We start from the raw sequence: 27,277 nt of genomic DNA, 5'->3' as shown, positions 1-27,277 counted from the left end.
TTCATGTCGCCATGATTGAGGGCTTGACTTGGGGACTCTTGCAGAGTCCTAGAAAGTAATTCTACCAGAGCAGCTGCCAAGAAGCCTCCCCCACTGTGCCATGTTGCTAGCAGCTGGCACTTGCTCTTTGCAGATCTTACAAACAAGCAGAGGTGGGTACATGAGGGCTACGATACAACCACCACACCCACACCCTCCTTATTGCTTTCGTGTTCAGACTTCCCCTCTCACCTCTTGATCGGAGCAGGCATTTTGCTGTTCCCAAAACCAACAGGCAAGTCTTTGACTTTCTCTTACATTTTATTTACAGATCATTATGGTACATTTGATTGGGGGAATTTATTTGGGATTGTAGAAATATAATAATAATCTAGCAGTATTGTGTGTCTTGGAGTGGGGAAAAGCCAACATAAACACCCTGCTGTCTTCTTCTGGCTGGATAAGATTTAGCTCATCTCACAGCAGGTGAAAAAAATAATTTATGAGTAAAACCAAGAGTGATTCCCTCCGGTAACTTGTTTTCTATCTCCGCCATTTCCCAGCTGCTCTCTAGAGCCCTCTGATTCCATGTCCATGTCACAGAGAGGATGAGAGAGAGGGATGAGCAGCACATCATGGTTGTTCCCCTAGCGACAGCAGCCATGTTCCTGACTTACTTGCTCCCCCGGAGACCGCACACAGTGGTTGTGATTCTGCAACTTCGATGCTTCTCAGATCACAGTTTGCAAGCTCTAGACACCAGCCTGAAATGCTAGCATTCTCCACAATGCAGCAGCAGCAGCTTCCTACAGAGCTCAGAAAGAGTCATGTCTGTGGGCTAATAGGATTTTCCAGACTCAGAAATCCACCCTCAGGACTCCAGCCCTTCAGCTAAGTATGAGCTGTATTGCTTTCAGAGGTTGGTGCCTTTTCTGGAAGCTGTGACCTGGGGTTTAAAAAAACAACCACCCCTAAATGGAGCTTGCAGGCACTGCGGATTGTTCTTTTGTAATGATAAAAGGAAGTTCTGACACATTTTGGGAGTGCTCAGTCCAAAGGAACGACACACCCCTCCTTGTGTCCTGCACAGCTTTACTCGGGGCTTCCCCAGAGTGCAGTGCACATCCTTGCTCAGGGCCAGGAGATCCCACCTGAGGGATCAGGGATTAGTCCTCTACCTCTTGCTTTATGCTGCTTATCAGAATAGGAAGCTCTGGGGCTCTGAATTCCACTGCTGACGGGTCGATAGTTTCCTCTTTCACTTGCACAGTGATAACTATTGAGAGATGGAAAGAGGATAAATCAGTCCACCCAGAAAGCTTCATTAACAGTTGGTGTCAACAGCTCCATAGGGCCAAGTCTGTTCATACGGACTCCCAGTGACAAATGCTGGGAAATGGGACCCCCCCCAAAGCAAGCAGGTGCCCACGTCACATATAAATACCAGTCCAATTGGCCCCTCTTACTGGAAGCCTCAGCAGAGACCAAGAAAGGAGCAGAACACAGAGTGACCTCCCATCTCATCCCTCCAGGGCAGGGGCAGCCTATGCTCTGGGTGCTGTACCTGTTCTGGGACTAAACAGGGCAAGTCAACCTCCAGAAGCAGCTGTGTCATTCTGGGACCTCTCTCTGGGGAGAAATTCTCACTCTCTCACACAGTCAAACGCATCCTCACTGGGACCTGCTGAGGCCGATAAGGGACCCAGCAGCGAGGCGTGTCTCAAAGACTCAGCATTATGCAGCAGTCAGTTCCTCTGTTTAGAGGCTGCTCTGTGTATGCTGGGACTGTGCTCACCCTTGGCTTTCATTGCCATGGAGTTATGCAAACCCCCAGAACCTTTTCTGTGGAAGAGACAGGTAAGTCTTGGCTGTGCTGTCTCCCCAGCCCAGGCCATAGGGACCCCATGCCATGTCTGTTAGGAAGGGGAGCAGGCCACAGGATTGCTAATGGCACCCAGCATGTAGGGGAGGGGCTGCAGGCAGGAGCGACTCCCTCTCCTTACTCTCATCAGGTGCTGGCTCCAGTAAGGCCTTGCTTGCAGCTTTTGCTTCGCGCTTTGCTTTTGGGCCAGCTGGTTTCTTGGCTGCCTGCTTGAGGGACCGGGTTTTGGCAGACATCTTTTTCCCTTAACAAAGAAGAATAAAGAGCGTTGGGGAAATCTGTCCTTTTACTAAACACCGTGTTCAACCTCCCCGGGGCAGAGGCGTCACAGGGCGGGGCTAAGCACACTCGACCAGCAAAACACATTCTGATTGGCTGGGCGGTCATATTTCTCCCAATCAGACACACTCCCAAGTCGCTGCTCGCTCTGAAGTGGTGGGGAGCCTCTGCAGGGGTTAACTCCCCGCACTCCACATAAACACAATCTGAAGAGAGGCAGTGGAAGATGGCTGTAATAACCACTCTTCCCATCATCCTAAATATCGAGCTGCAAGTCCTTACACATTAAGGCTCTGGTTCAGCAAAGCACTTAAGCACCTGAGCAGGCCCACTGAGCTCAGTTAAGTGCTTTGCTTAATGCTCAAGGCCTAGATCCTGAAAAACTGGCAGGGTGACCCTGTATTTGGTGTCTGTGTAATTTTGTTAGTTAGGGCATTATGGCCTTTTAGACTATAAGCTCTGTGGGACAGGAAATGTCATTTACTATTTTTGTACAGCACCTAGCACTGTGGGGTTGATGATTTTAGGTTCTCTCTCTCTCACACACACACACCCACCCACCCACATGGTCTGAGCCCACGAGCTTCTTATCCATCACCATAACCATCCTCATCTCCTAACTAGTTGTTAGAAGCTCACATCACGGACTGATTCCAGCTACCCAGACCAAGCTCCCTGTCATATCCACGGACAACAGGGAAGCTGCACGTTGCCGATGAATGTGTCAGTCACCTGGAAGCGTTCTCAGGAGGCAGGCAGTCCTAGTCTAGAGCCAGACACAGCTTAGCATTCTCCCCGCACACAGTGCCCAGGTCTCTGCTCAGCAAGAGCAGCATGACGAGATGCAAAGAGGAATAATGAAGCTATAAACACACACTGGGCTAAGTGTATCCAGAGTCAGGAAAGGCCCCTCTCCTGCCTGCGGAGAGTTACACCTGAGAGGGTTCTTTTAACAGTTTCCAGCCAATAGGGGAAGAGGAGGGCGCTGTGGCGGCGAAGCTAATCAAACTGTCACTCACTTTTCTTTCCATAGGGTTTCTTCTTCTTCTTCGGCACCTCCTTGACTTTCACTGGCGACGTGGGCTCTGCCATCAAGACAAGAGGGAAATGAAAGCTGGGCTCCATCACCAGCAGATAACTGGGATGCCACGTTATAAGGCAGATACAAGACCCACCTCCACCAGCCCACTCCCTCTCCCTGAGCCAGCCTGCCACAAAAGCAGAGGGAAGAGCTGGTTATAGTGGTGCTGCTAGGTGCATGGATGTGAGGTGAGCAGGACAGGTTGGGCATAGCTGGGGACACAGTGGTACACCAGGGAAGACAGGGCAGTGCAGGGATGAGGCTAGCGATTCTGGGATGGAAGGAAGGGATATGAAGCATAGCAGTGGCAGCCCCCACTAGTTGAAGAGAGGAGTGACACTCATGTGAGGTTCACCCTTATCCTGGAGATTGAGGGCATTAGGACATCACAGGGCCTGGGAAAGGGAGGGGGGCAGAGCTGCACCTGCTGTTGGGTGGGGGTAAGGCTGTACTTGAAGGAAAGAGGGAGAGTACAGCTAGAGGGGGGCATGGAAGTGCTCGTGTGATGCCCCATTTCAGCAGGAGCAACCCCCCATTAGTTGATGGGATGGAAAACAAGGGACCTCACACTGCCAGTCTTCTCTCCTCACCACGCAGACCCGGTTCCTCTGGTCAGCGAGTGACCCAGGCGTGTGTGTGTGTGTGGGGGGGGGGGGGGTATGGAGTCCATGTGGGACTAGGGAGATGGTTTCTCTTCCCCACAAGTCACAGAAGAGGACGTGTGAAGCAGTGGGTCAGAAACCTGCCACCAAATTCAGCATCACCACGATCAGGGCAGAAGAACCAATTAGTGTTCACCAACCTGGGGCCACTGGTGGCTGCAGCTGGTAGCCCGTCAGCTCACACCAGCCTACAGCATAGATATCTGGTGACTCACAGTCCACCCACTGGTCATACTCGCTGTCCCAGCCATCAAAGTGGATGCTGAGGAGGCGGTGGACCACACGCTTTACGGTGGCCACGCAGATGAGTCGGGGCTCCATCAAATCCACTGCTTCCAGCTTCATGCCGGCCTTGAAGCCATGGTTTGGGCAGTCCTGGGAAGAGGGAAAACCCAACCCAGTCACATCCAGGCCAATCCCAAGTCCTAATGCAAATACACCAGTGTGATTATGCCTGTAGCTCAGGAAAAAGAGAGACAGAACACAGTGATGCCTCTTTGGTTTCTCTCAACAAAGTCCATATCATACCACCTACGGGGGACTTCAGCTACCCCCATACAAACAGGCCCAATCCCCAGAAAAGCTCAGCCTGACCACAGAGAGGCCAGATGCTAAACCAGGGGGTACAGTTTTGCAGGGTTCGAAGGACGTCCGTCTGAGCCCCATGAGCCAGCATAGTCATGGGGACCGAGGAGGTGAGACAAGTGTGGCATTATCCCATGACGCCATGATGCTGGTGTGGAATGACTCCTGCCTCCCCATCCCAGAGAGAGCTGTATTTCAGTGAAGAGACTGATCCCTGTATGGACAATCTGTGATGAGCTTGGAGATCCATGTGGGCTTTAAAGAAACGCAAGTCGCCCTAATCAAAAGCTCATTCCATTATGAAATTCAGAGCAAGACAGCACCCGCTGTCATCATCAGCCACCAAGTGCCTTAGTTGTTGAGCCTATGGGAAAGAACTCAGGACATCCACTGACGGGAGCGAAACCTCCCAGAACAGCCCAGCTCAGAAACTCCCATGGTGTGTTTGCTCCTCCCAGCATGCTGGGTCCAAGCTGGCGTGTCTGCCTTGCTCCCCTCCCAGCTCACCATGTTGAAGAGCCGCACTGGCACAGCTTTTGATTTGGTCTTTTCCAGGTAACTTGTCCAATTGAAATTCTTTGCATCATACCCTGCAAAAAGTAGAAAGATCACAGAGCATAAAAGCCGGCAGAAAGACAGAGACAGTGCAAGGAAGGAGCAGCAGCCCACAAGGCTGCACAACTATCCCCTTGACACTTCCAGGATGCAGCTCAAAGGATAAGAGGAACTGCACCATTCTGCCAATGCATAGCAGTCCGGGACTCCTTTGCTAAGCACAGATTGGGAACAGCATCAAGCGGTGCAATAGCTCTGAGATGTGGACGAATGTATCCAACAGGGACTCAGCTGAAATTAAACTGCCCCTGTCAACCACCATATGCAGGAGGAAATGGACTTTAAAACACATGACTAGGCATGATCTCTCTCCTGCCACCAGGAATGTCAAGGGCAGTGTTGAAAGCAGGAGACCACCCTCATTTTCTGGATCAGACAACCCAGGGGGGTCTAGAATCCGCTGGCAGTGACAGAGAAGGCAAATTCAGACCAGACTTTGATTTTATTTCAGATTAGGAGCCATCAAATACTAAACATTCTTTGGAGCAAGATGTGAGAGTAAGGCCAGCTTGAATGGATCAGCCGTTGCAACCTCACCAACCCCGACTCTTCAAAAAAGAAGCAAGCAGGCCTGGGCCCCACAATTTTGGTCAGCCTGAGCCACATTTAAGTCATCATGTGCCCTAAGGAGGTGTAACCCAGTGACCTTAGAGTTCAGGGTGGGGGTGAGAGGTTTCAGAGTCCCACCTTTTGGAGGGGTCAGGTCAATGTTATTCTTCTGGCAGAAGTTGACAGGGAAGATGGCGTGTGAGGAGGCATGGTAACAGAACCAATCAGAGCCATCTGCAGATGCTGCCCCATCAATGCCGATCATGAGATACCCATCCAGCAGGACCTGGCAACACAAGGGGAGGGCATGAGAAGAGCAGCTCAGCTTGCTCTAAAGCCTTTCATCCTGAAAGAGCCCCAAGACCTCCATGGTTTGTCTATCGGAGGATCATGCCCCCACTAGTGAAATGCAGCCACCTCTGGGGTGGAGCATGGTAGGTGCTAAACAATGCACAGCAATACACTAAAATGTTGCATCTCAGATGGAGGAGTGGTAGCTTCTCCAGCTGAAACTGCAGCAGGAGTTTTAAGTCAGCAGGACCTAGTGACCTGGAATGGAATTTGACAGGCACACAGGGCTGATGTCAAACACTCTTGTGAAAAGTGCCATAACCTTAAATGGTTAGGAGCTACCGTTTTCCATCTCAAAGGACAGTGCCTCCTCCAGCAGCACAGAGCCCCCTCGAGGCAGTGATGGGTCACTGGTTCACTACTGACTCAAGAGGGAACAGCACAACCCATCGACTCACCACCATCACTCCCCGCTGTGCCTTGGGAGTCCCCATCCAATCACCAACCAGGCCTGACCCTGCTTAGCCTATAAAATATAGCAGGTGTACATGATGCGGGAGCTAACAAAGTCCCCTATTCGTTCCTACAGTTCCAATCCCTCAAAATAGCCAGCGCCAGACATGAATTCAGGGGAACATTTCTGGACAAATAAAGAGCCCCCCTGTAATCTCTCGTCAACCTTTTGCTTCAAGTCCCTCCCTTCTGGGTTGTGCAGGGAGACGATTTTCTGGGAGAGAACTGGAAGCCCCCGGTGATGCTGCCTCTCAAGTTATGCAAAGTGGACTACAGAGTCTAGAGAAGGAAAAGGCTCCCCGGGATCGTATCGCCCATCGCCCTGCTAAGTGATGCAAGGCGCTCCACAGGGAGCGGGGAGTGATGGGAGGGAAAGCAAGACTGGGAAGCCAGGCCATGCAGAACGTAGGAATACACACAGCCCTTCCCCCTAACACTCCCTACATTCCTTTACTCCTCAAAGCCACGCCCTGTATGCTGCGCTGACATCCTCCAGGAGCTGCTGAGGTTTTCTGGGAAAGCAGATCCTCCCTTCTGATTATCCAGGGGCAGAGGATGTGGGAGAAATGCATAGCACATGTGCTGCACTGGCAAGGAACTCAACCAGCTGCAGGCAAGTACACTTGTCCTCAGGCAGCATATACACATCTGTAAACTGACCCGAGCCTTGAGTGCCCCCATTGCTGAAGCCGCCGGCAGCCTTCTGGCCCCTGAACAAGTGCCCCAACCCAACCTCCTTCCCTGCTGCCTCACTCCCTCAGAACCCTACCAGAACAGGAGCCCTGACTCCTCTCTCACAAGCCCCCTACCTCGTCCTGCCCTCTAAGGATGCTGAGCAGAGGCTCGGATGTCACAGGCTTCGACTGGGTGTCGCTAAGCAATGCTGTAGGCTCTGTCCCCTCTCAGCCCAGGTTACCTTGCACACAGTAGCCACGCAAATGTTGCCCAGATTCAGGGGGTCAATAGCTTCCAATTTCATGCCTTCCTCAAACCAGCCACCCTCAGCGTAAACAGCCCGCACCTAAACAGACCATGGGGAAAAGACAAACTGGGAGTCACCGTCAGGACCATGGCCCGTCTCTGAGTGCAAAGGGGATTCAAAGACCCGGAGGGGCACAGCAGGGTGGAAGAAGGGGAAGGAAAGGAAAGGTCGCCCTAAAGCAGAAAACCAAATGACTGAAACACGAGGGGAGGGGGAGAGGGGGGAAGGTGCTAATTTGATTAAGAAACAAACAGAGGCAAACTAAGCCCAAAGGAACAAAAAACCATAAAAATCAGAGCCAGCCACCCCAATGTCATCCCCAACCCAGAGCCAACAAGCCTCCCAGCCTCCCATGGAGCAAGCCCTTCCTTCCAGCCCAGCCTCTGTAGCACACAATCCTCTGACCTGACCTCCCTCAGACCTCCCTTGTGTTAGCATCCCCTTCCACCCTTGGCTGACGACTACGGTGCATCCATCCCCCGATCTAAGTGCAGGAACACCTCCCCCAACCCGATCCCCGCACAAGCCCTCTCCCCAACCGAGCCCGTAGTCCTGCCTGCAGCCTCGAGTCCCTCCATCCTGACCTTGAATGAGCAAACGTCCTCTCCTGCTCCTGACCACGTCCCCACCCCATCCTCAAACATCCCCCACAGCCCAACAGCAAGCAAAGCTTCAGGGCAAGTGAACCCCTAATTAGAGTCCAAAGAGCAGTGCGGAAGTGCAGGATGGGTCCCACCATCTCCCGGCAACGCTTCCCCCCCCCCAATCCCCTTGATGGGATATGTAAGGCTTAGGTAGAGAGAAACCGCTGGTGTGCTGACATGGTATTAGGGCATAGAGGCACAGGCAGGCCCTGTTTCTGCACTTGATAGATAAAGTGCTACCCCTCTCCCTTCCCTTCTGCTTGTTAAGGATGATAAGCACTGCAGCGGCACAAGGAATGTGGGGATCCAAGGGCTACTCTCTGTGTAAAGCAGTGTTCTCTCCCCTTCCCTTCCTTTCCCAGCTACATAAACGAGCTTGGGGTCATGGCCCCTTCCTCCCTTCCCTGAGAACAGCTGATTAAGGGAACTTGTGGCTGCAATTACTGCAAATAAATAAATAAATAAATAAAATGCTGTAAGCAGTATACAGGGGCAGGGATAATTAATTCAGTATATAGCTATTAATATTCACTATATGGGCATTCATATTACTCAGTGAGGGGCGTTGTAGTGAACGTAGGTAACTTAGATAAAAGGAGTGTGATGCGACTAATTCAGGGCGTATTCAACAACTGGGTCCAGGGGAACAAGTACTGCAATAAAGAAGCCCATTTACTCAACCCGCCTCTGGGTTCTCCTGCTCCTTTTCTAACACTCCTCTTTGCTATGGCAGTCTCAAGGTGCGAGAGCTGAGCTCTCCTACCTTCTTGAAGAGGTAGGGGACGGCGTCACAGTAGATCTTCCGGAAGGTGGGATGGTTCGCCATGTCACTGCGCTTTTCTTCTGCCAGGGGAGGGAAACAAGAAAGAGAAGCAGAAATGAGAGCTCTCCTGTGACAGAGGGGGAGCCCTGCTAAGTCACCATCTGATCAGAGGTCAGCAGCGATAAGAAACCGGAAGGCACCAGCTAGGCAGAGGGAGCTGGAAGGGGATGTTCAAAATTACAAAAGGAAAATGGATCAGTCCCTTTGTATTACCATGTTCTGTATTATGGAAATCAAGGGTCCCTTGAACTCCAAGGATGGTAGATTTATCACTGATATAAACTTCTAGACAAAATATATGATAACCAGGCAGAGATGTGCTCTGGGGGGTCAGCAGGAGAAAGGGAAGGACACCTACGCTGAACCTGGATTTCTTTTTTAAAGCATAACAAAGCATGCTGGCCCCTTTAGGAGTGGGTGCTGCTAGGCTGCCTCTTAATAATAATGAGAAGAATTCTAGGAACTGATGGGAAGAGTAATCCAAGGGCATATGATGCCTCTTGGTCTCTGGACTCCCTCGGGGAACTATATTGCCCACAAATTCCTCTCCTTAAAAGGCCAAGCCCCAGAAAGAGGTGACCTAACGTCACCTGCTCTTATAGGGGCCAGCAAGCTTTGGCACATAAAGCTCAATAAACGTCTAGCCATTAATAACATCTGTAACTATGCAGGCTAACAAAGGTACAGCATATCACACTTCAGGGGGAGAAACTGACTGTCTCTTGGGGAATCGAATAAGAAATTACACTTGTACTGGCGACATGCAGCAGAGTGTATTTGGCCAAGTGCATTACACTGGGTTGTTTGGCCTTCGCAACATCTCATAATGGATACTAGAGGGTAGGTTACATGGGCAGACAGAACCACTGGTCTGCTACGGCTAGAAGCAGGTGATGTGATTTTATCACAGCTGGCCCAGCTTGCAGGACATGGAATGGCCTTGTCAGAATCAGAACCATTCCATGAAAACCCAGGACTAGGGTCAACTCTAATCTTGTGTCTGTGTCTCTCTGGGACCAACCAATAGACAGCAGGCTGGGAGAGTCCTGAGAAAGGCCACATGGATTTGTACCTGTCTTCTTCATGTTGTGACCCACCCTACGTGACCAGCCCACTGGGTGGATCAGAGTGCTCCACATATGGCACCAGAAGTCATCATCGCTATCCCCATCCTCATAGAGGAGCCTCAGCCGGCCACCAATCACCGTGTCCACTACCGCCATGCGCGTCCGAGACACGTGGGTCTTGTCCACTACCTCCACCCGCATGCCCTGACGGAATGGGTACTTCATGTTCTCCGCCATCTGCGGGGATGACAAAAACAGGCTCTCAGAGTCCTTCGTTCCCAAACGCTTTATGCAACATGACCCTCTCCACATGCACCCTGATCACTTGGCTGCACGTCAGAGCTGGGAGGCAGAGACACCTTGAGAGAGGGACACAGCAGCCATTCGGAGACTGTGCTGCTGCACAACTGGGGATAAGAAGGGCTGAATAACCAGTCCTAGTGAAATCCCTGTGAAAATTATAGTTTGGCAGAATGTAACTCCTCCAACCCAAACTGGGCCAGGCTCACACCTCACTTCCGGTGAAGGTGGCCATAAGGTCTTCCATAGCCACCTCTGGTCAGAAACTTATTGGAGTCTCTCAGTTACTTTAAGAGGAGTGGGATCAGGCCCTTTGTTTCACACTTCCTAGAAAGACTGAACCTCCAGCAACACCCTCCAACCCCTCCACTATCCTGGAGCACTTGTACAGACTGACTAAGGGATTTTATACTGACTCACCTGCATCCCCGTGGTTTTCCTTTGGGGGACTCCCAAATTTTGATCGGGCCCAACCCAACCTATCCTTGAGAATGTTCAAAGGCATTTGTAAAGTCCCTATCACCATGGTATCTCAGAGCCCAGGGTCTCAGAGAAATCCAGTGCCATGTGGCAAAACGCACATTAGCAACATCTCTATGGGGACACAACCCCACATGTGCCTTGTAGAAGTTTTTCTCCAGACTTGGGTGTGAGGAGAAAAAGTACTTCTGTCTGGAAAAGCCTTGGACACAGTAACATTCCAATCTCTCTCTAGCACTTCACTACCAACTCTACCCTTAGTCAGTGGCAACTCTCCCCAGAGCTTGTCTCCATCACGGCTCAGTGGGTCTGACAGATTATCCCATGAACAAACAGCTTCATTGTAATCACAACCGCCTCAGAAACTATGGGAGACTCTAGTTCAGTGTCTCCAGTTCAATGTCCCTGACTATCCTGGATCCTGCAGATAAGTGAATCCCATCAAGTTCTTTTTCTGCCTGCCATTTCATGGGATTATTTTCCCTATCAGAAATTTAGAAAGAAACTTTTCAAACTTTGCCAGCAGGGGGAGCCTGCCTTCTCGCTCAACTCTGACTGGAGTTGCATCTACTAACATCCCTTCAGATTATTAAAAAAAAAAAAAAAAAAAATCTGCCGGACTGTCAAGATCTAAATGACTTCACACCCAGTGCTACTGACTCTGCGCATTTCAGGAGAGCCAGTGACGCTAGTCTAGTCAGTTTGGTCTCTCTCTCATTCCCCAGCATGTTGTTGTGCTTCCAAAAGTGAAGAGGGTTTCTATTCAAAACAAACAGCTCATTCATTGAAATAAAACAATTCACATTTAATAGCAGGATTTGCTTGTGTGCCCTTGCACAAAGGAAAACAAAACCCACACCAATATTTTGGGCCTCAACTGTTTAAGAACATCCTTTTAAGCCCTGTCCATGTCCTGAAAGAGAAGCAGACAGGCTGACTGGGTCAAAGGAACCCGCACTGCCAAAGGAGCATTCTGTCCTACTTTCCAGGTATGTCAGGCAACCCTTAAAGGAAAATGCCCTCCCGCACCCTGCACTGTATTTGTTCTCCCTCCCAGTGCCAATGAGCAACAGGAGAGGTGAACAGAGCTTGAACCAAGAGAGAGAGATTCCCCTGACAGTGCTGTCTCCCCCCCTGTAAGCTGGATGGATGGTAGAACCTTCCGCTTTACCTTAATGTGGAAATCCACAGGGATGGTCCTTGCTCCCACCAGCCTTTTCATGAGGTACCCCCTCCAGTCTGTGTACTTGGCGTGGATGGCTGTGCAGGAACAGAGAATAACAGTTCATGTTACTTGCCGGTTGCACTTTCATGAGGGCACAAAGTTAACAATGCATTTGACCCCTTCCCACCCTTCCAGGAACTGCCGGTCTAAATTCAAGATGTTCTTCCCATTCAGATACACCAATGATCACTAGTCTTTCACTCACACACATTCACAGCCACACTGCAGCTATACACCAGCAGAATGTCAGGTTTCTGATCAGCTCGAGGGGCTTTGCAACCATTTGGCACAGAAAGCAGAAGAAAATAAGTTATTTTTCTATTATCTTTGCACCAAGGAGCCACAGTACAGATCAGGATCCCATTGTGCTAGGTGTATAAATATAGAACAAAATGGCAGGAGAGTGCTATTTAGAATAGTGGCTGGTACAGAGGAGGTCAGTCAGCCCCTAACACAAGAACCAGGGAACACTTGATGAAAATTAAAAGGCACCAAATTTAGAATGGATCAAAGGAAATCCCTTCAACCCAAATGCCAGTTGGAGGTGGGATACTGAGCTAGAAGACATGTGCCTTGGAAAACTTACAAACTAAGATCCCAAGCCTGCAACTGGATTGACACACATGAACCTGTGCATCCATGCAGGGCTCCACTTGGGAGCAAGAGTCTGTCCATACTGATATGATTGCCGGACCAGGGCCTAATTTGGGACATGAGGCTGTATAGATTCATAGGTTCCAAAGCCAAAAAGGGACCATTATGATCCTCTAGTCCAGTGGCTCTCATCCTTTCCAGACCACCCCTTTTCAGGAGTCTGATTTTTCTTGCATACCTCAAGTTTCACCTCACTTAAAAACTTGCTTACAAAATCAGACATAAAAATACAAAAGCGTGACAGCCACATTAGTACTGACAAATTGCTGACTCTCTCATTTTTACCATGTAATTATAAAATAAATGAATTTGAATATAAATCTTGTACTTACATTTCAGTGTATAGTATATAGAGCAGTATAAATACGTCATTGTCTGTATGAAATTTTAGTTTGTACTGACTTTGCTAGTGCTTTTTATGTAGCCTGTTGTAAAACTAGGCAACTATCTAGATAAATTGGTGTACTCCTTGGAAGACCTCTGCATACCCCCAGGGGTATACGTATCCCTGGCTGAGAACCTCTGCTCTAGTCTGACCTCATGTATAACATAGGCCATAGAACTTCCCCAAAATAATTCCTAGAGGAGATAGTTTAGAAAAACATCCAGTCTTGATTTAAAAAGATGATCAGGGATGGAGAATCCATGCCGAGCCTTGGTAAATTGTTCCAAGGTCATAGGGGCCAGGGGAGAAGGTTGGAATAGGCTGTGGAAATGGAAATCATCTGAGTAAGAAGTGTAAATCAAGATATGTCAATTTCAAACTATGTAAGTAGCATTTAACCGCCCCCCCTTCCTCCCCAGCATGCCAGAATTCTGCTCTTTCACCAGCAACTCTAGTGAGCTTTCTGGTTGAGGATGAATAGACACAGTTCTTCCCATCACCTTCCAGCACCACTCCTAGTCAATCAGAGGGAGCTGCAGAGAGAGCAATGCAAGGAGCTGCCTTCTGAGGACCAAGAGAAATGGACACTTTATAACAGAAGACAGCAGCAGATCTGCATTCCAAAGCGTTACTAACATGACACCACAGGACTGAACTAGGAGAGAAACCAAGACTGCTACATGTGGAATTAAACACTGGCACCTCCTCTCACAACATGGCACCAGACAGGCACTCACTCTGTGGGGGTACCAGGATTTTGCTGTTGATGGCACACCAGCCGATGGGGTGAATGTCCACTGTGCCCAGGTTGCACCAAAAGTCATGGCTGGAGTCATTCTCAAAGCCTTCGTAGCGCAACAGCGCCCTGTATCCTGCAGGAGACAATGAGAAAGGGAAGAGATGCATTCAATCTTGACTGTTTCTCTGCTCTGGTTACTTTGTTCCCTACAATACATTCTCCAGCACTACATGAAAATTAGCTTCAAGTGAAAGGACTTCCACCACTACCCTTGGAAGACTAGCACAGCTTAATGGAGCTCAGCAACACAAGGTCCTTCCACGAGTCCTGCCACTTTACCTTTGTTTAGGTTATACCTATTGCTCCTAAACAACTCTTCTCCCTCCTGGCATTTCCCCCTTTTGAAGACCCCTGGATGGCTCCCATAGCCCTGCTAAGTTGTCATATGGCCAGGCCAGATAGATTTAGCGCTTTTAAACATTCCTCGATCATCGCCAATCCTTCTCAGTTACTGATAAGCCTCTCAGAGACCTACCTGCTATCTGGATGACAGAAGCGATCCAGTACACCCGGCTGGGGAGCACAGCATCACTATTCAACACCTCCACCTTCACCCCTTTCATCACATCCTCCCACTGCTCAAACAGCGGCACCTGCAAGATTGGGGCAGAAATGAAGGGAGAGGAGAGAAGGGAATGGTAATTATGACCCAGGCTGCATATACTTTGCAGACACAATCTGCCTCTTGCTCACAGAGCTGTGCTCCAAATTTCTAGCCGTTAGGGCTGTAAAGGGAACCTATGACAACATGAACCCAGCATAATGAGAGACAGTTGCCTTCGTAAGCCTGCACACAGCCTGAAACAGTAAGTTCTGAACTGTTCAGTTCATCCCAATGGGGTATTGACTTTGAAATCCAAAGATGGCTTTAGCGTCCAGATCATAACAAGACTGACACCACCAACTTGTTCTCTGGCTCTGGGACAAGCAGCAGTGACTGCATAACTTCAGAACGAGAAAGAAGAGTTTTCCATACCTCTGGTGAGCTAACTGTGACCCTGCAGTGCCAGTCCATTAGGACAAGAGTGCTAATAATCACCATGAGAAGGGGAAGACAAAAAAAAAAAATGCAATTGCCCCATGGAAGCTGGCTACCCCAGACAATCACCCGGCAACTGGACACCAGTTTGAGGTCACAAAGACCACAATAGGTGCTACTATCATGGCTGCTATTTCATGGGCTGCACACGTGGCAGTATAGTGTTGTAGGGGTATGTGAGCAAGGTGGCCAGTGTGCCAGAAATCACTGAAGGACTTGAAGTATTACAATGTCCAAACTGGTTAGGAGCTATCAATAGAACTCACGTGTCCCTTCTTCTCCCACAAGTACATCAGAGGAGCACTGCCTCATGGCGACACCAGCCCCAGTGGAGCAGCATAGCAGGTACCTGAACACGTACATAGGAAGGCCACCCAAAGCACACGATGCCACAATATGGAAAAATTCTAGAGTTTAAGAATGGACCAGAGGGAGGGAGAATTATTCCCATAATAAAAATATTGACATGAATGGTGTCTCCACCCCCAGTGTGATCCTAAGTGCATAGCTATTTTTACCATGGCTAACAAAACCACTTCCTAGTCACACTCACCCAGAGGATGCCATTTCAGCTATATATTTAGCAGGAAGATGGTAGAATGAGTTTTTTTTGGGGGGGGTGAGGGCAAGGCAGAGATACCCACTGACCTGCAATGACAGCACAGGGACAAGCATAGCAATTATACCATCTGTTTACTGCATAACATATGTGAAACCAAGGGAGAGGACTTCTACGAACAATGTAGCCAAGATGCAGAATTTACTACAAGCTACAGGCAGCCGACCAGGCACACTGCTCCATTTGAAATGGTTATTTATATTAGTACTGCATGCAAATGATGAAATACGAGATTGAAGGTGGACACACAGAGAGCTTCTAAGTGCTAATGGATAGTGAGAATTCAGTTTTTGCACTAGGACTCCGCTGCACTGGGGTTCAGTTTCTCCCTCAGTGGCAGAAGTGATCTATAGTCATTAGCCCCTTAGCCTAGATCTCAGCTCTGCCACCTTGATTAGCAGCTTTCACTGGTAGTAGCCCCATTGACTAGTATCTGCCCTGAAAACAATGTAAGGGTGACAGGTTTAGGCCCTTCACATGTACCATGTGGAAGTTTATGGCGGAAAGCATGGGGGGTGTACTGATGGGCCAACAGCTGCAATTAAGAGATGTTATGCAATGTTGGAGGCAGCACATCCTTGTTTGTATGCATGTACAGAACTCCCACTTGGGTGAGCGATGTGGTATGGGGAGGGAATTGTAGAGAGGAATAATTCAGTGCAGTATTACAATTAAAGAAGAGGAGGGGGGCTGTCTAAGTCAGCCAGAGGCTCTCTTATCCAAGAAGATTTTTCTTGAACCCCAAAGGCTATAGGCCAGCTGCAAGAGTCAGACATAACAGCACAGTGCAACAGATCACACTGGGTGATTTGTTGGAGTCACATTTACACTGTAGCCTGGGCCAGGAGGCCTAATGTTGGGTCAATGTAGCAGCCATTTTCTCCTGAACCAGTTTATTTGGTGTTTTCTTTGGGAACCATCTCTTCCATTTGCATTTCTCATTCCAGAAAGAGCTCTGCTTCATTTTCCTGTCCTCCTGGCAGAACCTTCCCTTGTCTCTCATAGGAAACCTCATTTTAACCACCTTCTCAAACTCGTACATGAATTCAGAACCCTGGCACACGTCTTGTCAGCTCTTCTTCTGGTCCCCGAGGTCTGTGAACCTTTTCACCCTAGTGGATCTGATCAGCTTCCCCCCAGCCTGCTCTGGGAGGTCTATACTGGTGCAATGGTCACTGAAATGGAGAGTTAACAGCCAAAGCAACAGCACATCCAATATACCAACCAATATGATAGAAGTAAGAATTTCACTTCAGTTTCAAATTCTAGTTCCTTCCTGCAAGATGCCATCTCTAGTCCAAGAACAAAGTAAGGACAGAGCACTGGTATTCACACATCACTTCTAGGATTAAGGGTGGGTGAAGATGCTACTTAATAGGATAGAGGGAGAAGAGCAAGGAATGATCCTAACTGAATTAGGAAAGGTAGCTTAGCTCTCTGGCCTACCCACAAAATTGCACCAGGTTAACCGAATCTGCTTAAATCGCACCTTCCCGTTAATTCAGTGCAATTCTGTGTGGACACTCCTAAAATCCATTTTACCCTGGCTTACAGATACATCACTTTAGAACTGGCAGTGTCCACACATGCGGCTTGCACTAGTTTAACTCAACCAGGGCATGTCTGTCAACACATGTTGTGGGCCATCCTTATTGTGGGCCAAAAAGGATCCTGCAAACCATCTCTTTACAGGGCCCCTGTCAAGGGAAAGAAGCCATTTTAGTGAGCAAGGGAGAAAGCTGGTAAGTTTGGAGTAGTGGTTCACACAGATGAGAGGAGATCAAGCTTTGTGAGAGCTTTTGTGGGGGAGGAGGGAAACTATCATTGCCCTAATACTTGATGACAAGATTGAAGGATCTGCTCAGAGATTTTCCAAATAAAATGTTCCAGGTATGGGAAAAGCCAAGGGCCAAGACTAATGGGTGTCTGATAAATGTAGAGGCTTTTACTGTATGTCAGACAGACAGTCAGGAATAGGCAGTGCAATTATTGTATCCTAAACCTATGGGCTGTATTTTGTTTGCTTACCCCTTTGCCAATAAAATATGCCAGAGTGTTTTCCATGTTTTTAACAGGAAGGCAGACTGATGGGAAATTGCAGGCAGACAGAGGCAGCAATCTGGTTAGACAGCCTGCACTGCAAATGGGGCAGACAGATATTATCTCACATGAATGTTGTGGCCATTGTGCCCAGCCAGTAGTTTCCTGCAATAAAAAAGTCTCGTTTTTAAGACTTTTTACATTGCAATCTCCCCAAGGATCTGCCAAGTTGAGTCCAGCCACATAGTGTGGCTCAGCCAGGCGCTGTGCAGGCATTTCCACCTTGACTGGGAACAGTGGCCTATGAGCCAAAAGGAAGGAGGGGGCACAAACAGGTAGAGAGCCTGGGAGGTGACAGAGCAACCAAAACAGCTGAGCTGATGAGGGATTTGGCAAGAGCTTCAGAGGCATGTGGGTGGAGACTGTTAGAATAAGGGAAGGGGGAAAAACATGGGTATTTCCACCCTCATGCAAGGTTATAACTGCCCTTTTACCCTTTCCCCTACCCCTGTGAAATCAACCTCCCCACTTCCCCAATCAGTACATAAAACAGTAAGAAGGTGCATACCTGCTGCTGTACAGGGCCCCATATCTCCCAATTCCTAGTCCTGCCAACTCAGCTTGGCTGTCTTCTCCAGATCCAGGATTCCTGAAAGCTGGCATGGTGGGAAGCTGGCAATGCAACCAGCTGCTCCAGTCCAGCTCCTTGTCCTGCTAGGCCATGGATCTACTGCCCTTCTAAGAGTTCTCCTTAGAGTCCACTCAACAAAGCACTGCATGTTGCCTCCATGCTAGTTAGGAGCAAATCAGGCAGAGTGGAAGGGTGTTCTGAACCGTTCATACTAGATCTTCCCTGCCTCCACCTCCTCACAGCACCATCTGGCACTCCAAGCAATGTCCACCTCGGCCAGTCTGAACTCAGTTGCCAAGTTATACACTAAACCAGGCTGAGCTGGCCAGGGACCTCTTCCTTTCCCCAGACAGGCATCATCGACCACACATCAGCCCCAGGCCTGTGGCAGCAACCTTGTAAGATGGTCTCCTCTGAGACATGTTGGCAACAGAATTAGCTGGGTTGCAGAAGCAGATGATGTTGCTCGCTGTGAGAATACAGAGCTCCATAGTAATGGTGTGTGAGATGCTACTTATATGGGCAGGTGGATTCCAGCCAACTAGAGCCTTACACAGCAGAACGTGGATCTTACAGGCAGTGACAAGCGTGATGGAGATAATTATTGGGAAGATCATTGGCAACCGCAGGGCTAAGGTCCACAATGACCGTCTTGATGGAGACTGGCATAGCAGAGAGCCAGTGGCTGCTAGCTTCGCTCAAAGCAAGCTAATCCATATGACTGTGGCCTTGGTGCACTGCCAGTAGCACTGTGTCTGGATGTGATGTGTGCTACGTGTATGCTAGGGGGACATCATGGCAGATAGCACAGCCATTTCCTCTAGTCCACGACATGACCGTGGAGTGAGAAGAACAAAGTAATACCAGAGAAACTAAAGGCATTGTGCGAAAAACCACCTACAGCTCAAGTGGGGATAGAGGGAAGACAGACAGAGACAGTTTCTATTTCTAAAGAGTTTGGGGTTCCCTCCAGCACAACTTGGGAGGACAGAGTCCCACTTCCCTCCCATGCCCCAAGTCATAGTGGCTGGAACTGGTTACAGCTGTGAATGGCTGATGCCATTCAATGACATTTCTATCTCAGATAACACCAAGATCCCTGCCCATTTCCCTCCACAGGATTCCAGCATGACCAGCAAGGCTCAGATTCCCTCCCTCTCAGGAGGCAGAGACAGAGTCTGATATCAAGCTCTTCTATACCATGTGGCTTCCAAACCTCTCTCTCACTCATCTCATGCATGCAGGAAGAAGCCAAGAAGCCCAGGTGACATGACACACTACACACAGGCAGAAAGGCACGCAAAATAAGGAGAACTCACATGTTTGAAGCAGCTGACCGGGGCAGCCTTGTAACCATGGTCCTGCAGGTACTTTCCCCAGTCAAAGCCCAGGACAAGGGCTGCAGGAGGACACAAGAGAATGGTGTCAAGGTGAGCTGGTTCTGAAGAGGATGCACAGCCTGTCTAATGCACAGCTCCTTCTTCTCCACCCCAACCTGCACTTACCATCTTGGCCGGTCAGCGTTCCATCTGCCAGTTGCCCTGTCCCCTGGGAATGGAGGAATGCCCCAATTTTGGCAGACCATGCTGCCTTGTGCAGGACTTTAGCCTTCTTCGTAGGTGGTTTGCCCTGTGGAAGCATAAAAAGAGGAGGAGGTTGGGATCCAGAGGCACAGGGCAAGGTGCAGACTCACCTCCCTATCTCTGGCTGAAGGATTTCAGAGGTCATGACATTCTTCTACACTCACTGGGCCATGAAGAGCCAGAAACACCATGGATACAGTGCAGTTCTGCCCTCCTCATCTTTTCCCACCCATACAGAGAGCAGGACCCTTAATATGCCCTAGTGCCCCTCAAGGAAGGGAGGGAGGCACCAATAAGGAGTAGATCGCACTTGCTGGAGGCTTATCCGCAGGTGGTTGACACTTCCCCCTACAGGCTACTCCCACTTTGATTTCAGAGGCCACCGGGTGGGTGTCACTCACCTGCAGCCTTGCCAGGATGCTGGCTTTCTTGGAGTTTGAGGAGTAGCTCCTGGAGCAGGAGACGCTGCAGAAGCGTTTGGTCTTCGAAAAGAAAGCTTCCCTTGTGCCCACGATCCCACACATTTCACACACAGCTGGGGGAGAGGAAGATGCACAGAATGAGAGCTGAGGGTACAACAGCATTAACCCTGCTGGCCTGGGCTTGGCCCTTGCAATGCTACAGCGCTGGGAAGTGTAACTAATTTGACTAGCCCCAGCAGAACCCTGAGAGCCTCTTGACAGAGCTCAGAGAGCACAGAACACAATCACTGGGCAGTTCCACTCCCAGGGCATGAGTATTAAGCTAAACCACCACCATATCCTGAAGCACTGTACTGCTTTCAAATGGGTCCATATTGGTTTCTAATCAGCTATTGTGCCTCTTTGCTGCATGCAGAGCATACGGTACCTGGCTCAGAGCCGCTGTCCTCCATCAATCGGCCTGTAGTGGGCGGATGTAGCGGCAGAGGGGAGGTGGGCAGCTCCCCAGCTTCACGATCTGCCACATCATTATCACTAGACTCATCCAGGCAGGAGCTGCTGTCACTGCCCATGCTGCTGTTGAAACCCCGGAAGCTATCATAACCCCCAAACAAGTCCAAGTCGTCGTCATCATCCTCCTCCTCCCCCTCGTCGTCGTCCTCCTCCTCCATCCGCTCCAAGGGGGACGTCTTGTGGCAGAAGGGAGACAACTAGCAGAGAGAACAACTATTCAGACCCAAGATTTTCAATATACCCTTATGCAGTAAGCCAGGCCTCAGCACCGCAGGGTTGTCCCACAAGGCTTAGGGAGGGGAAACCTGGTGTAGGAGACCTACAGCCATATTAGGGGGAGAGGGTAGCAAAAAGTTGTGGGGGGGGGAGGGGAGTAGAAAACATGTCCCTTCATCCATTCTTCTTCCTGTTCACTGGCAGCACTGGATATTTCTGTGCAGCGTGGCAAGGCACTGACATGCCTAACCCAGAGGAGACATTTCAGCTTCAGTCACTGAATTCCATGCCACCCCAACACTCCCCAATAAAGCCTGGGACTCGGGGATCAAATTCAGTCCTCAAACAAGGAGACACAATTCCTAAGGAACAACTGCGCTGCCTTATGTCAGGGCTGAGTTTGGCCCAGGAGATGCAGTGGCAGTGAAACAGGACAAGTCTCATTATCACATATTAAACCTGTAACAGACAGATCTGTATGAATGAAACAGTGTAAGATTTAATTTCATCATGAGTTGTTCATGACTATGTCCAGACCCAAAGCTGCTACAGCACTATGGGATTGTTAGTAAGGAGGGGCAAGAGGGTAAAGGGACAGTGAACAAAGCAAGACAAGAAGGGTTGATGACTGCCAGGACCCGCTCTAGGCACCAGCGAAACAAGCACGTGCTTGAGGCGGCACATTTCCAGGGGCGGCATTCCGACCATCCTCTTCCCAGGAGTTGAGGCTTTTGGGTGTTGTAAGGAAAAGAGAACTGGCCCGTGTGCTTACGTGAGATTCACGGGGTTTACTGTACAATTGCCCGGTAGAAAAGAGAAGCTGGGTGCATGTAAAGCTAGGAGCAGCTCAGGTGCTGGGAACAGAGCCCGGACTGGCTGGACCAGACAAACGTCTGCAACATCTAATTCTCCTTAAGATCTTGCCATCCTTACTAATGGGACTGACCCCACTGGCTCCGGTGGAACAATTTGTGGGGTAAGGATCACTCAGGATAGGAAGGGTTTGCAGTGCCACTCTCAAAATCCCAATGGAGCTGAAATCAAGAACCTCTCCGAACGCAGACCTCAGTTTCCAATCAGGTTTGCCTCTCTGGGCTCGAATCCACGTAGGGTTTAAACGGAAATCGGTACCGTTTCCAAGCTAACCAGTTTGCATCAAGCTCAGAAGCCCTCAATCCTGAATTTCGGGGGTGTGCAAGGGGCCAGCACATCTGCAAAGAGGAGAGCATATAGGGGCTAGCACAGACGTGTCAGCCAATGCAGCGTCCCTTCACTGGGATATCTTGTAACTGCAATGGCTTATAATGCAAGAACACAGTAAGGCACCTGACGGGAGAGATCAAATAGCTGGTTTATGGATCTCCAGAGTGAAGTTCAACGTGACAGCTAGATCCCACAGGCATCCACTCTGTCCTCTAAGCGAACATGGCCTGGAACTTGGCTAACACAGAGTTCAGGATATTTCATGCTCGTGTGTCTGGTTGGAGAGAGATTCCAGACCGGGCGCTCCTAGGGAAACCTAGGGGGACCTGTCCATACAAATAGGCAGCATACACAGAGGGTCAGGGTGATGTAGCCAGCCCCATTTCCGCCCCACCATCACCGCTGGAGCCCCATTCCCCCAATCGCTCTGTATGGCTGCAGCAGGCTGCCCAAGCCAAAGGCACCTGATTTGACAGAGTAGGATCAAAAGAAGACCTGACTCTAAAGAAACAATGAATGGTCAGAGGGACGGGGCATAAGGGCACTTTGCCAGGAGAGGCACCCTCTCTCTCTGTCTCTGTATTTCTTCAGCACCCTGATGCTTCCACCCAGCTGGCTTTGGGAGAAACAGACTCACATGAACGTAACTGTCAGACTCAAACACACTCCTAACAAAGGTGACACCAGACCGCCATCCTGGGCTCATTCCATGCTACTCTGGAAACAATGAGGTGAGTCAAGACCAGGCTAACTCCCCCGCGCATTCTTTCTTCCCAGTGTTTGCTTGTCTGGGAACCAAGCACTTTCCCGAGCTGCTGTCCATGGCACTGACTTGCAACCACGGACCCACACATGCTCCCACCTGAACACAGCCCCTCTGCCAAGCAGCAGCCCGGAGAGACGGACAGGTGCTGCCCTTGTCACAGGAAAGACGTGAGGCGCTGGGTTGCCTGACAACTGGCTCTCTCTCCCTCTCCTGTGCGGGCACATCCAAACGAATACAAGATCTGCCAGGGGCACGTGCTTTGCAGGGCTGCATGGAAAGGCGCAGGGCTGGAGCCTATCCCCCCTGGCACTTCGCAGCCATGTCTTCATTGCAGGTGCTAGATCAGGGGAGAATGAGGAAAAGGACCCCGCTAATGCAGGGTTTTGTCCTCTCCTGCCCATCCAGCAGGGCAGAATCTAGGGAAGGAAGGTTATGTAGTTGGATGTGGTCTATGGGGGGTTTTAAGAGCGGGTCACTTGGTCCTGCAAACAATTGCCCTGTTAACCGCTATGAAAGCGGTGTGCGAAGCAACCGCGGCTCACCTAGCCCGGATGTCACCATGTGGGAGAGCTCCTTGGATGTCAGAGAGAAAACTCAGTCTCGGCCTGGGGCAGGCTGCTGTTTACACCTGTTGGGACTCCTCCGACCAGCCAGTCGTGCAGGAACCCAATCCGACAGTGTCATGCAGGGATCAACAAGGTTCTGTGCTGACTTCTCTCATGAGAGCAGGATCGGGGCCTCAGGTGGCGGAGAGAGTCCCGACCCACGTCACTCTTGCTAGGTGTAGCTGAGAAATACCTTTGGGGGCAGCTCCTCAGATGGTGGGAATGGTCAGAGCTGAAGTCAATGTCAATTCGCACCAGCTGAGGATCAGCCACTCCTTTCTTTTGGTCTTTCTGCAGAGCGATCAGAGCTGCAAACCAAACCCAAGTGCCTTTAAGTGCAGCCCTGCAAGCAAAAGAGCATCCAGTAACTCGTGCGGATTATTGTCTAGTAGCGGTAAAACAACAAACAAAAAAACATCCCCAGCATTAAGCGTAATTCACAGCTGCTTGGCTGCAAACCCCGCTAGTGTTGGGGAAGAGGAGAGAGAGAGAGATTTAGGAGCTGAACTGTCCAGGTGAGGTTTTTTCATGGCTCTGGGACAGACTGAGTGGCACCCTCAGACCCCATTGCCCTAACCCTGCCCTCACTTCCCTTTTGATTTGTAGGATATTTTCTGACCCTAGACATGAGGCATTCGCTACAGGAGCAGGTCACTGGAAGGAGGGTGGTGATGGGAAAGCAGGGACTGGGGGGTCAGGGGACATTCCTTCCAATTAAGGGGAAGGAAAAAAAACACCGGGAGCCTTTTACCAAAAGGAGAGAGAAGCAGGGGAAAGAAACACTCGTGGTTTTTAGACTTCAAGGAGTGAAACTCTCTGATCTCGCTTCCAGTCTGGGTGGGAAGTGAAGTTGGAAGGGCATGCGCTGAAAGAAGAGCAAATGCAAAAGAGATTCTCCTTTAATAAGACAAGTTGTCCCCAGTAAACCAAGTAACGAATACAAGACCCATCTTTCTTTTGAATTTAAGAGATGCCATTGGAATGAGGTTAAAGAGCCATCACCAACCACTGCTGCAGAGTGGAAAACGACGCAAATCAGAGGCTGTGCAAACATGAGTAAAAGCCAAAAAAAAAGGGGGGGTGTAATGGGTCAGCTCACCCCTGCGGCGCCTCCTGCTGGTAACTCCAGGAATTAGCTCTCTGCAGCGCTGGAGCGCCCTCTGCAGGCCGGTGATCCACCTGTCTTCAGGCCCCCAGTGTCCCTCCCTGGACCCGGTGCCCTCTTACATGGGGTGCTGCCCCCTAACAGTAACCCCGCTCTCTCTGGGTTTCCCCTGCCCAGGGAACCCCCACCCTCTATCCCCACCTTGCCTCAGTATTGGCTACTGCCAGTCATTGTCTAGCCCCACACTCTGGGGCAGACTGCAGTATCAGCCTACTCATCACTGGCAACGGGGTTTGGACCTGCTGCCTTGGCCTACCCCTGGGCTGCCTCTGCAACCCCCAGTACCTGTTGGCCCTGTGCTAGGCCGCAGCCTGGGGCTTTCTAGGCTGGAGCTCCCCAGCCTTTCCCCAGCCCTGCTTCACCCTAGGTACCTTGCCTATAGCCCCTGCAGCCAAGCCCTCCTTCCTCTTCAGGCAGAGGAAGACTGTCTGGGCTTCTGGCTTCCCTGGCCTTTTTTATATGGCCTGTGGCTCCGTTTGGGGCACGGCCCCAGCTGCAGCCACTTCCCCAATCAGCCCAGCCTTGAGAGCAGCCGCTCTCAAGCCCTGCCAGGCCACTTTTAAACCCCTCACAGCAGGAGTCGGGTTTCACCCTGCTACAGGGGGTTTGCTTGGGGAGGCAAAAAAAACGTAGAGCCAGTCCTGATGACTGCAAGAACATAGGGTAAGAGGAGGTTTGAACTGGGCTTTGGATAGAGATGAAGGAAGTTAGGGGATAAGTTGTTCCTAAGAAATCATGCAACTGCAGCAAAGCATTAGCCTCCAGGAGGTAGTGCATGGTGAGGGGTGGCAGAAGGATGGAGAGGAAGAGATCAGAAATACCACAGTGGAGGTATACGGAGAGATCAGGTCCCAGAGGCACACAGCAAGGAAGGATCAGCAATACAGTAGTTGCACTGGAGGTTGACTGGTTACTTCAAGGTCACCAGTCCTTTACTGCTCCCAGGTGGTAATGCAGTAGCATAAACTTTTAGGGCAAGAGATACCCTTCAGTCTCCAATCCCTGCACTCCATATTGCTTTCCCTCTTCCTCCCTCCTCAGAACAAGAGCAGCCAGACAAATACTGGGACACAGTGAAGAGAGTCCAACTCCCATTAAAGAACAGGGGGCTTCCAGCTGCTCCCATCAAACATGAACAGTTCCCAGCAGTGGCAGGGGGGAGGGATAGCTCAGTGGTTTGTGCATTGGCCCACTAAACCCAGGGTTGGGAGCTCAATCCTTGAGGGGGGCCATTTAGGGATCTGGGGCAAGACAAAAAAAAAGTTGAGGATTGGCCCTGCTTTGAGCTGGGGGTTGGACTAGATGACCTCCTGAGATCCCTTCCAACCCTGATATTCTATGAAAACAGGATATTGTTCGCAGCCCTGGGCATGGGCCAGAGCCAAAAGCCAGCAGCGAAGAAGTCCAGGGGCTCAGCGACTACACCCCAGCCCCAAGCCAGGCATCACTGATGGCGTTACCTCGACTGAAGGAGGCTTATCTACCCACAGGCAGGTGGGAGCCCGTTACCGCACCACAAACCAGGCCCTTTTACAAACACGATTCAGGGGACTCTCTGCGAAGGATCCTCCCCTGGCTGCCCAGCCCCGTTGGCTACGTACGTCCCCCCCGTGCTGCGGCGGGCTGGCCGGGGTCCCCTTGGGGCGGGGCGGGCTTCCCAGCCCCTCCCCTGGGCGGAGCAGGGCTCTGGATGGCGGCGTCTCGCCTCGCCGCTGTAACGCCGGGTGAGACCCACCGTGCTGCAGCGCAGGGTCCCCGGAGCCCCGCAGCGGGAGGCCGGAGCTCCCGTGTCCGGTGGCGGGTCCCGGGGAAGGCAAAGGGATCGGAGGCTGCAGCATCTCTCTGCCCCGCCTAGGGCCAGTGTCCGGCCCCCAGGGACCCCGCCGCTTACCTCGCCCCGCTCCTGCTCCTGCTCCATGGCTCCCGCCCGGCCCAGCTAACAGCTGGGGGCCGCCGCCGCCGCCGGGCACATGCTGCCTTCACTGACCAGGCCCCGCCCCCGGCAGGGCGTCACACGCCAGCCATGCGCGCGTTAGCTTCACCGTCCCCCATGTACCGGAAAAGCCTATTGGCCCCGTCCTCCCGGCCAATCCCCGGAGAGATTGCTTAACAACCGGAAACAGCCCGGAACGCGCCCCCTCCCCCCGCGAGGCATTCTGGGAGCTGTAGTTCGCAACGCCCGGTAGCTTGGCAGAAGGCGGCCATGTGGGGGGGGGTTACAGCCGCGCCTTTGAGGCAGGTGGTTCCCGGCGTGCTCCGTCCTTCCGCCTGCGTCATTCTCCCTCCTGCCCTGGGCGCGGGGAGGTGCCTCGGGCCGAGCCGCCTTCCGTCTACTGCCAGGGGCGGGGCGGCGCGGCGGGAGCCTGCAGCCGAGATGGCTCCTGGCCTGGCGCGCGCAGCGCATCCTGCCGGGTGTTACCCGCGCAAGGAGCCAGGCTCTACCCGGGGGGTGGGGCAGCCCTGGGGCCGGCCCTCGTGCGAGTTCTTGTTTTACTTAAGCCCCAGCGCCTGGGTGATGGGTTCCGCCTTCCTTCTTAAAGCAGCAAGTTTCTAGCCCTTGGGGCTGTGGAGAAAGTGTCACAACCTGCCACCCCCCCCCCACACACACACACACTACAGCCTGAAGACTCAAACAGCAGGTGGTGAATTTAAAAACCACGTTATTTTACATCATCTCAGG

The 27,277-nt window shown here is 51.0% G+C and overlaps 1 protein-coding gene across 1 annotated transcript; it reads right to left on the bottom strand.

Moving 5' to 3' along the window:
* Positions 1 to 281: 281 nt before the first annotated feature.
* Positions 282 to 26,642, bottom strand: L3MBTL2 (L3MBTL histone methyl-lysine binding protein 2). Its single transcript, XM_039500400.1, has 17 exons — positions 26,489 to 26,642; positions 20,557 to 20,839; positions 20,109 to 20,242; positions 19,630 to 19,753; positions 19,444 to 19,523; positions 14,271 to 14,388; positions 13,734 to 13,868; positions 11,904 to 11,992; positions 9,958 to 10,189; positions 8,826 to 8,905; positions 7,353 to 7,457; positions 5,771 to 5,918; positions 4,976 to 5,058; positions 4,024 to 4,258; positions 3,160 to 3,225; positions 1,983 to 2,105; positions 282 to 1,255 (listed from the first exon to the last, which is right to left on the bottom strand). Exons 1-17 carry the CDS (start codon positions 26,513 to 26,515, stop codon positions 1,146 to 1,148), a joined length of 2,172 nt encoding a protein of 723 aa, XP_039356334.1. The 5' UTR covers positions 26,516 to 26,642; the 3' UTR covers positions 282 to 1,145.
* Positions 26,643 to 27,277: the final 635 nt, after the last annotated feature.

Source organism: Mauremys reevesii, linkage group 1 (genome assembly GCF_016161935.1).
Source record: "Mauremys reevesii isolate NIE-2019 linkage group 1, ASM1616193v1, whole genome shotgun sequence".
NCBI lineage: Eukaryota > Metazoa > Chordata > Testudines > Geoemydidae > Mauremys > Mauremys reevesii.
The sequence above is the reverse complement of the archived record's forward strand: the minus strand, read 5'-3'. Positions and strand labels throughout refer to the sequence as shown.

What these genes read in the sequence shown, in the direction of transcription:
- L3MBTL2 (XM_039500400.1), bottom strand. Translation starts at nt 26,515, where the DNA reads ATGGAGCAGGAGCAGGAGCGGGGCGAG. An exon ending in AATCCTGGTACCCCCACAGA is followed by an intron (nt 11,993 to 13,733) that starts GTGAGTGCCTGT and finishes GTTCCTGCACAG; the next exon opens with CCATCCACGCCAAGTACACA. An exon ending in TCCCCTACCTCTTCAAGAAG is followed by an intron (nt 7,458 to 8,825) that starts GTAGGAGAGCTC and finishes TGGTCTGTTTAG; the next exon opens with GTGCGGGCTGTTTACGCTGA.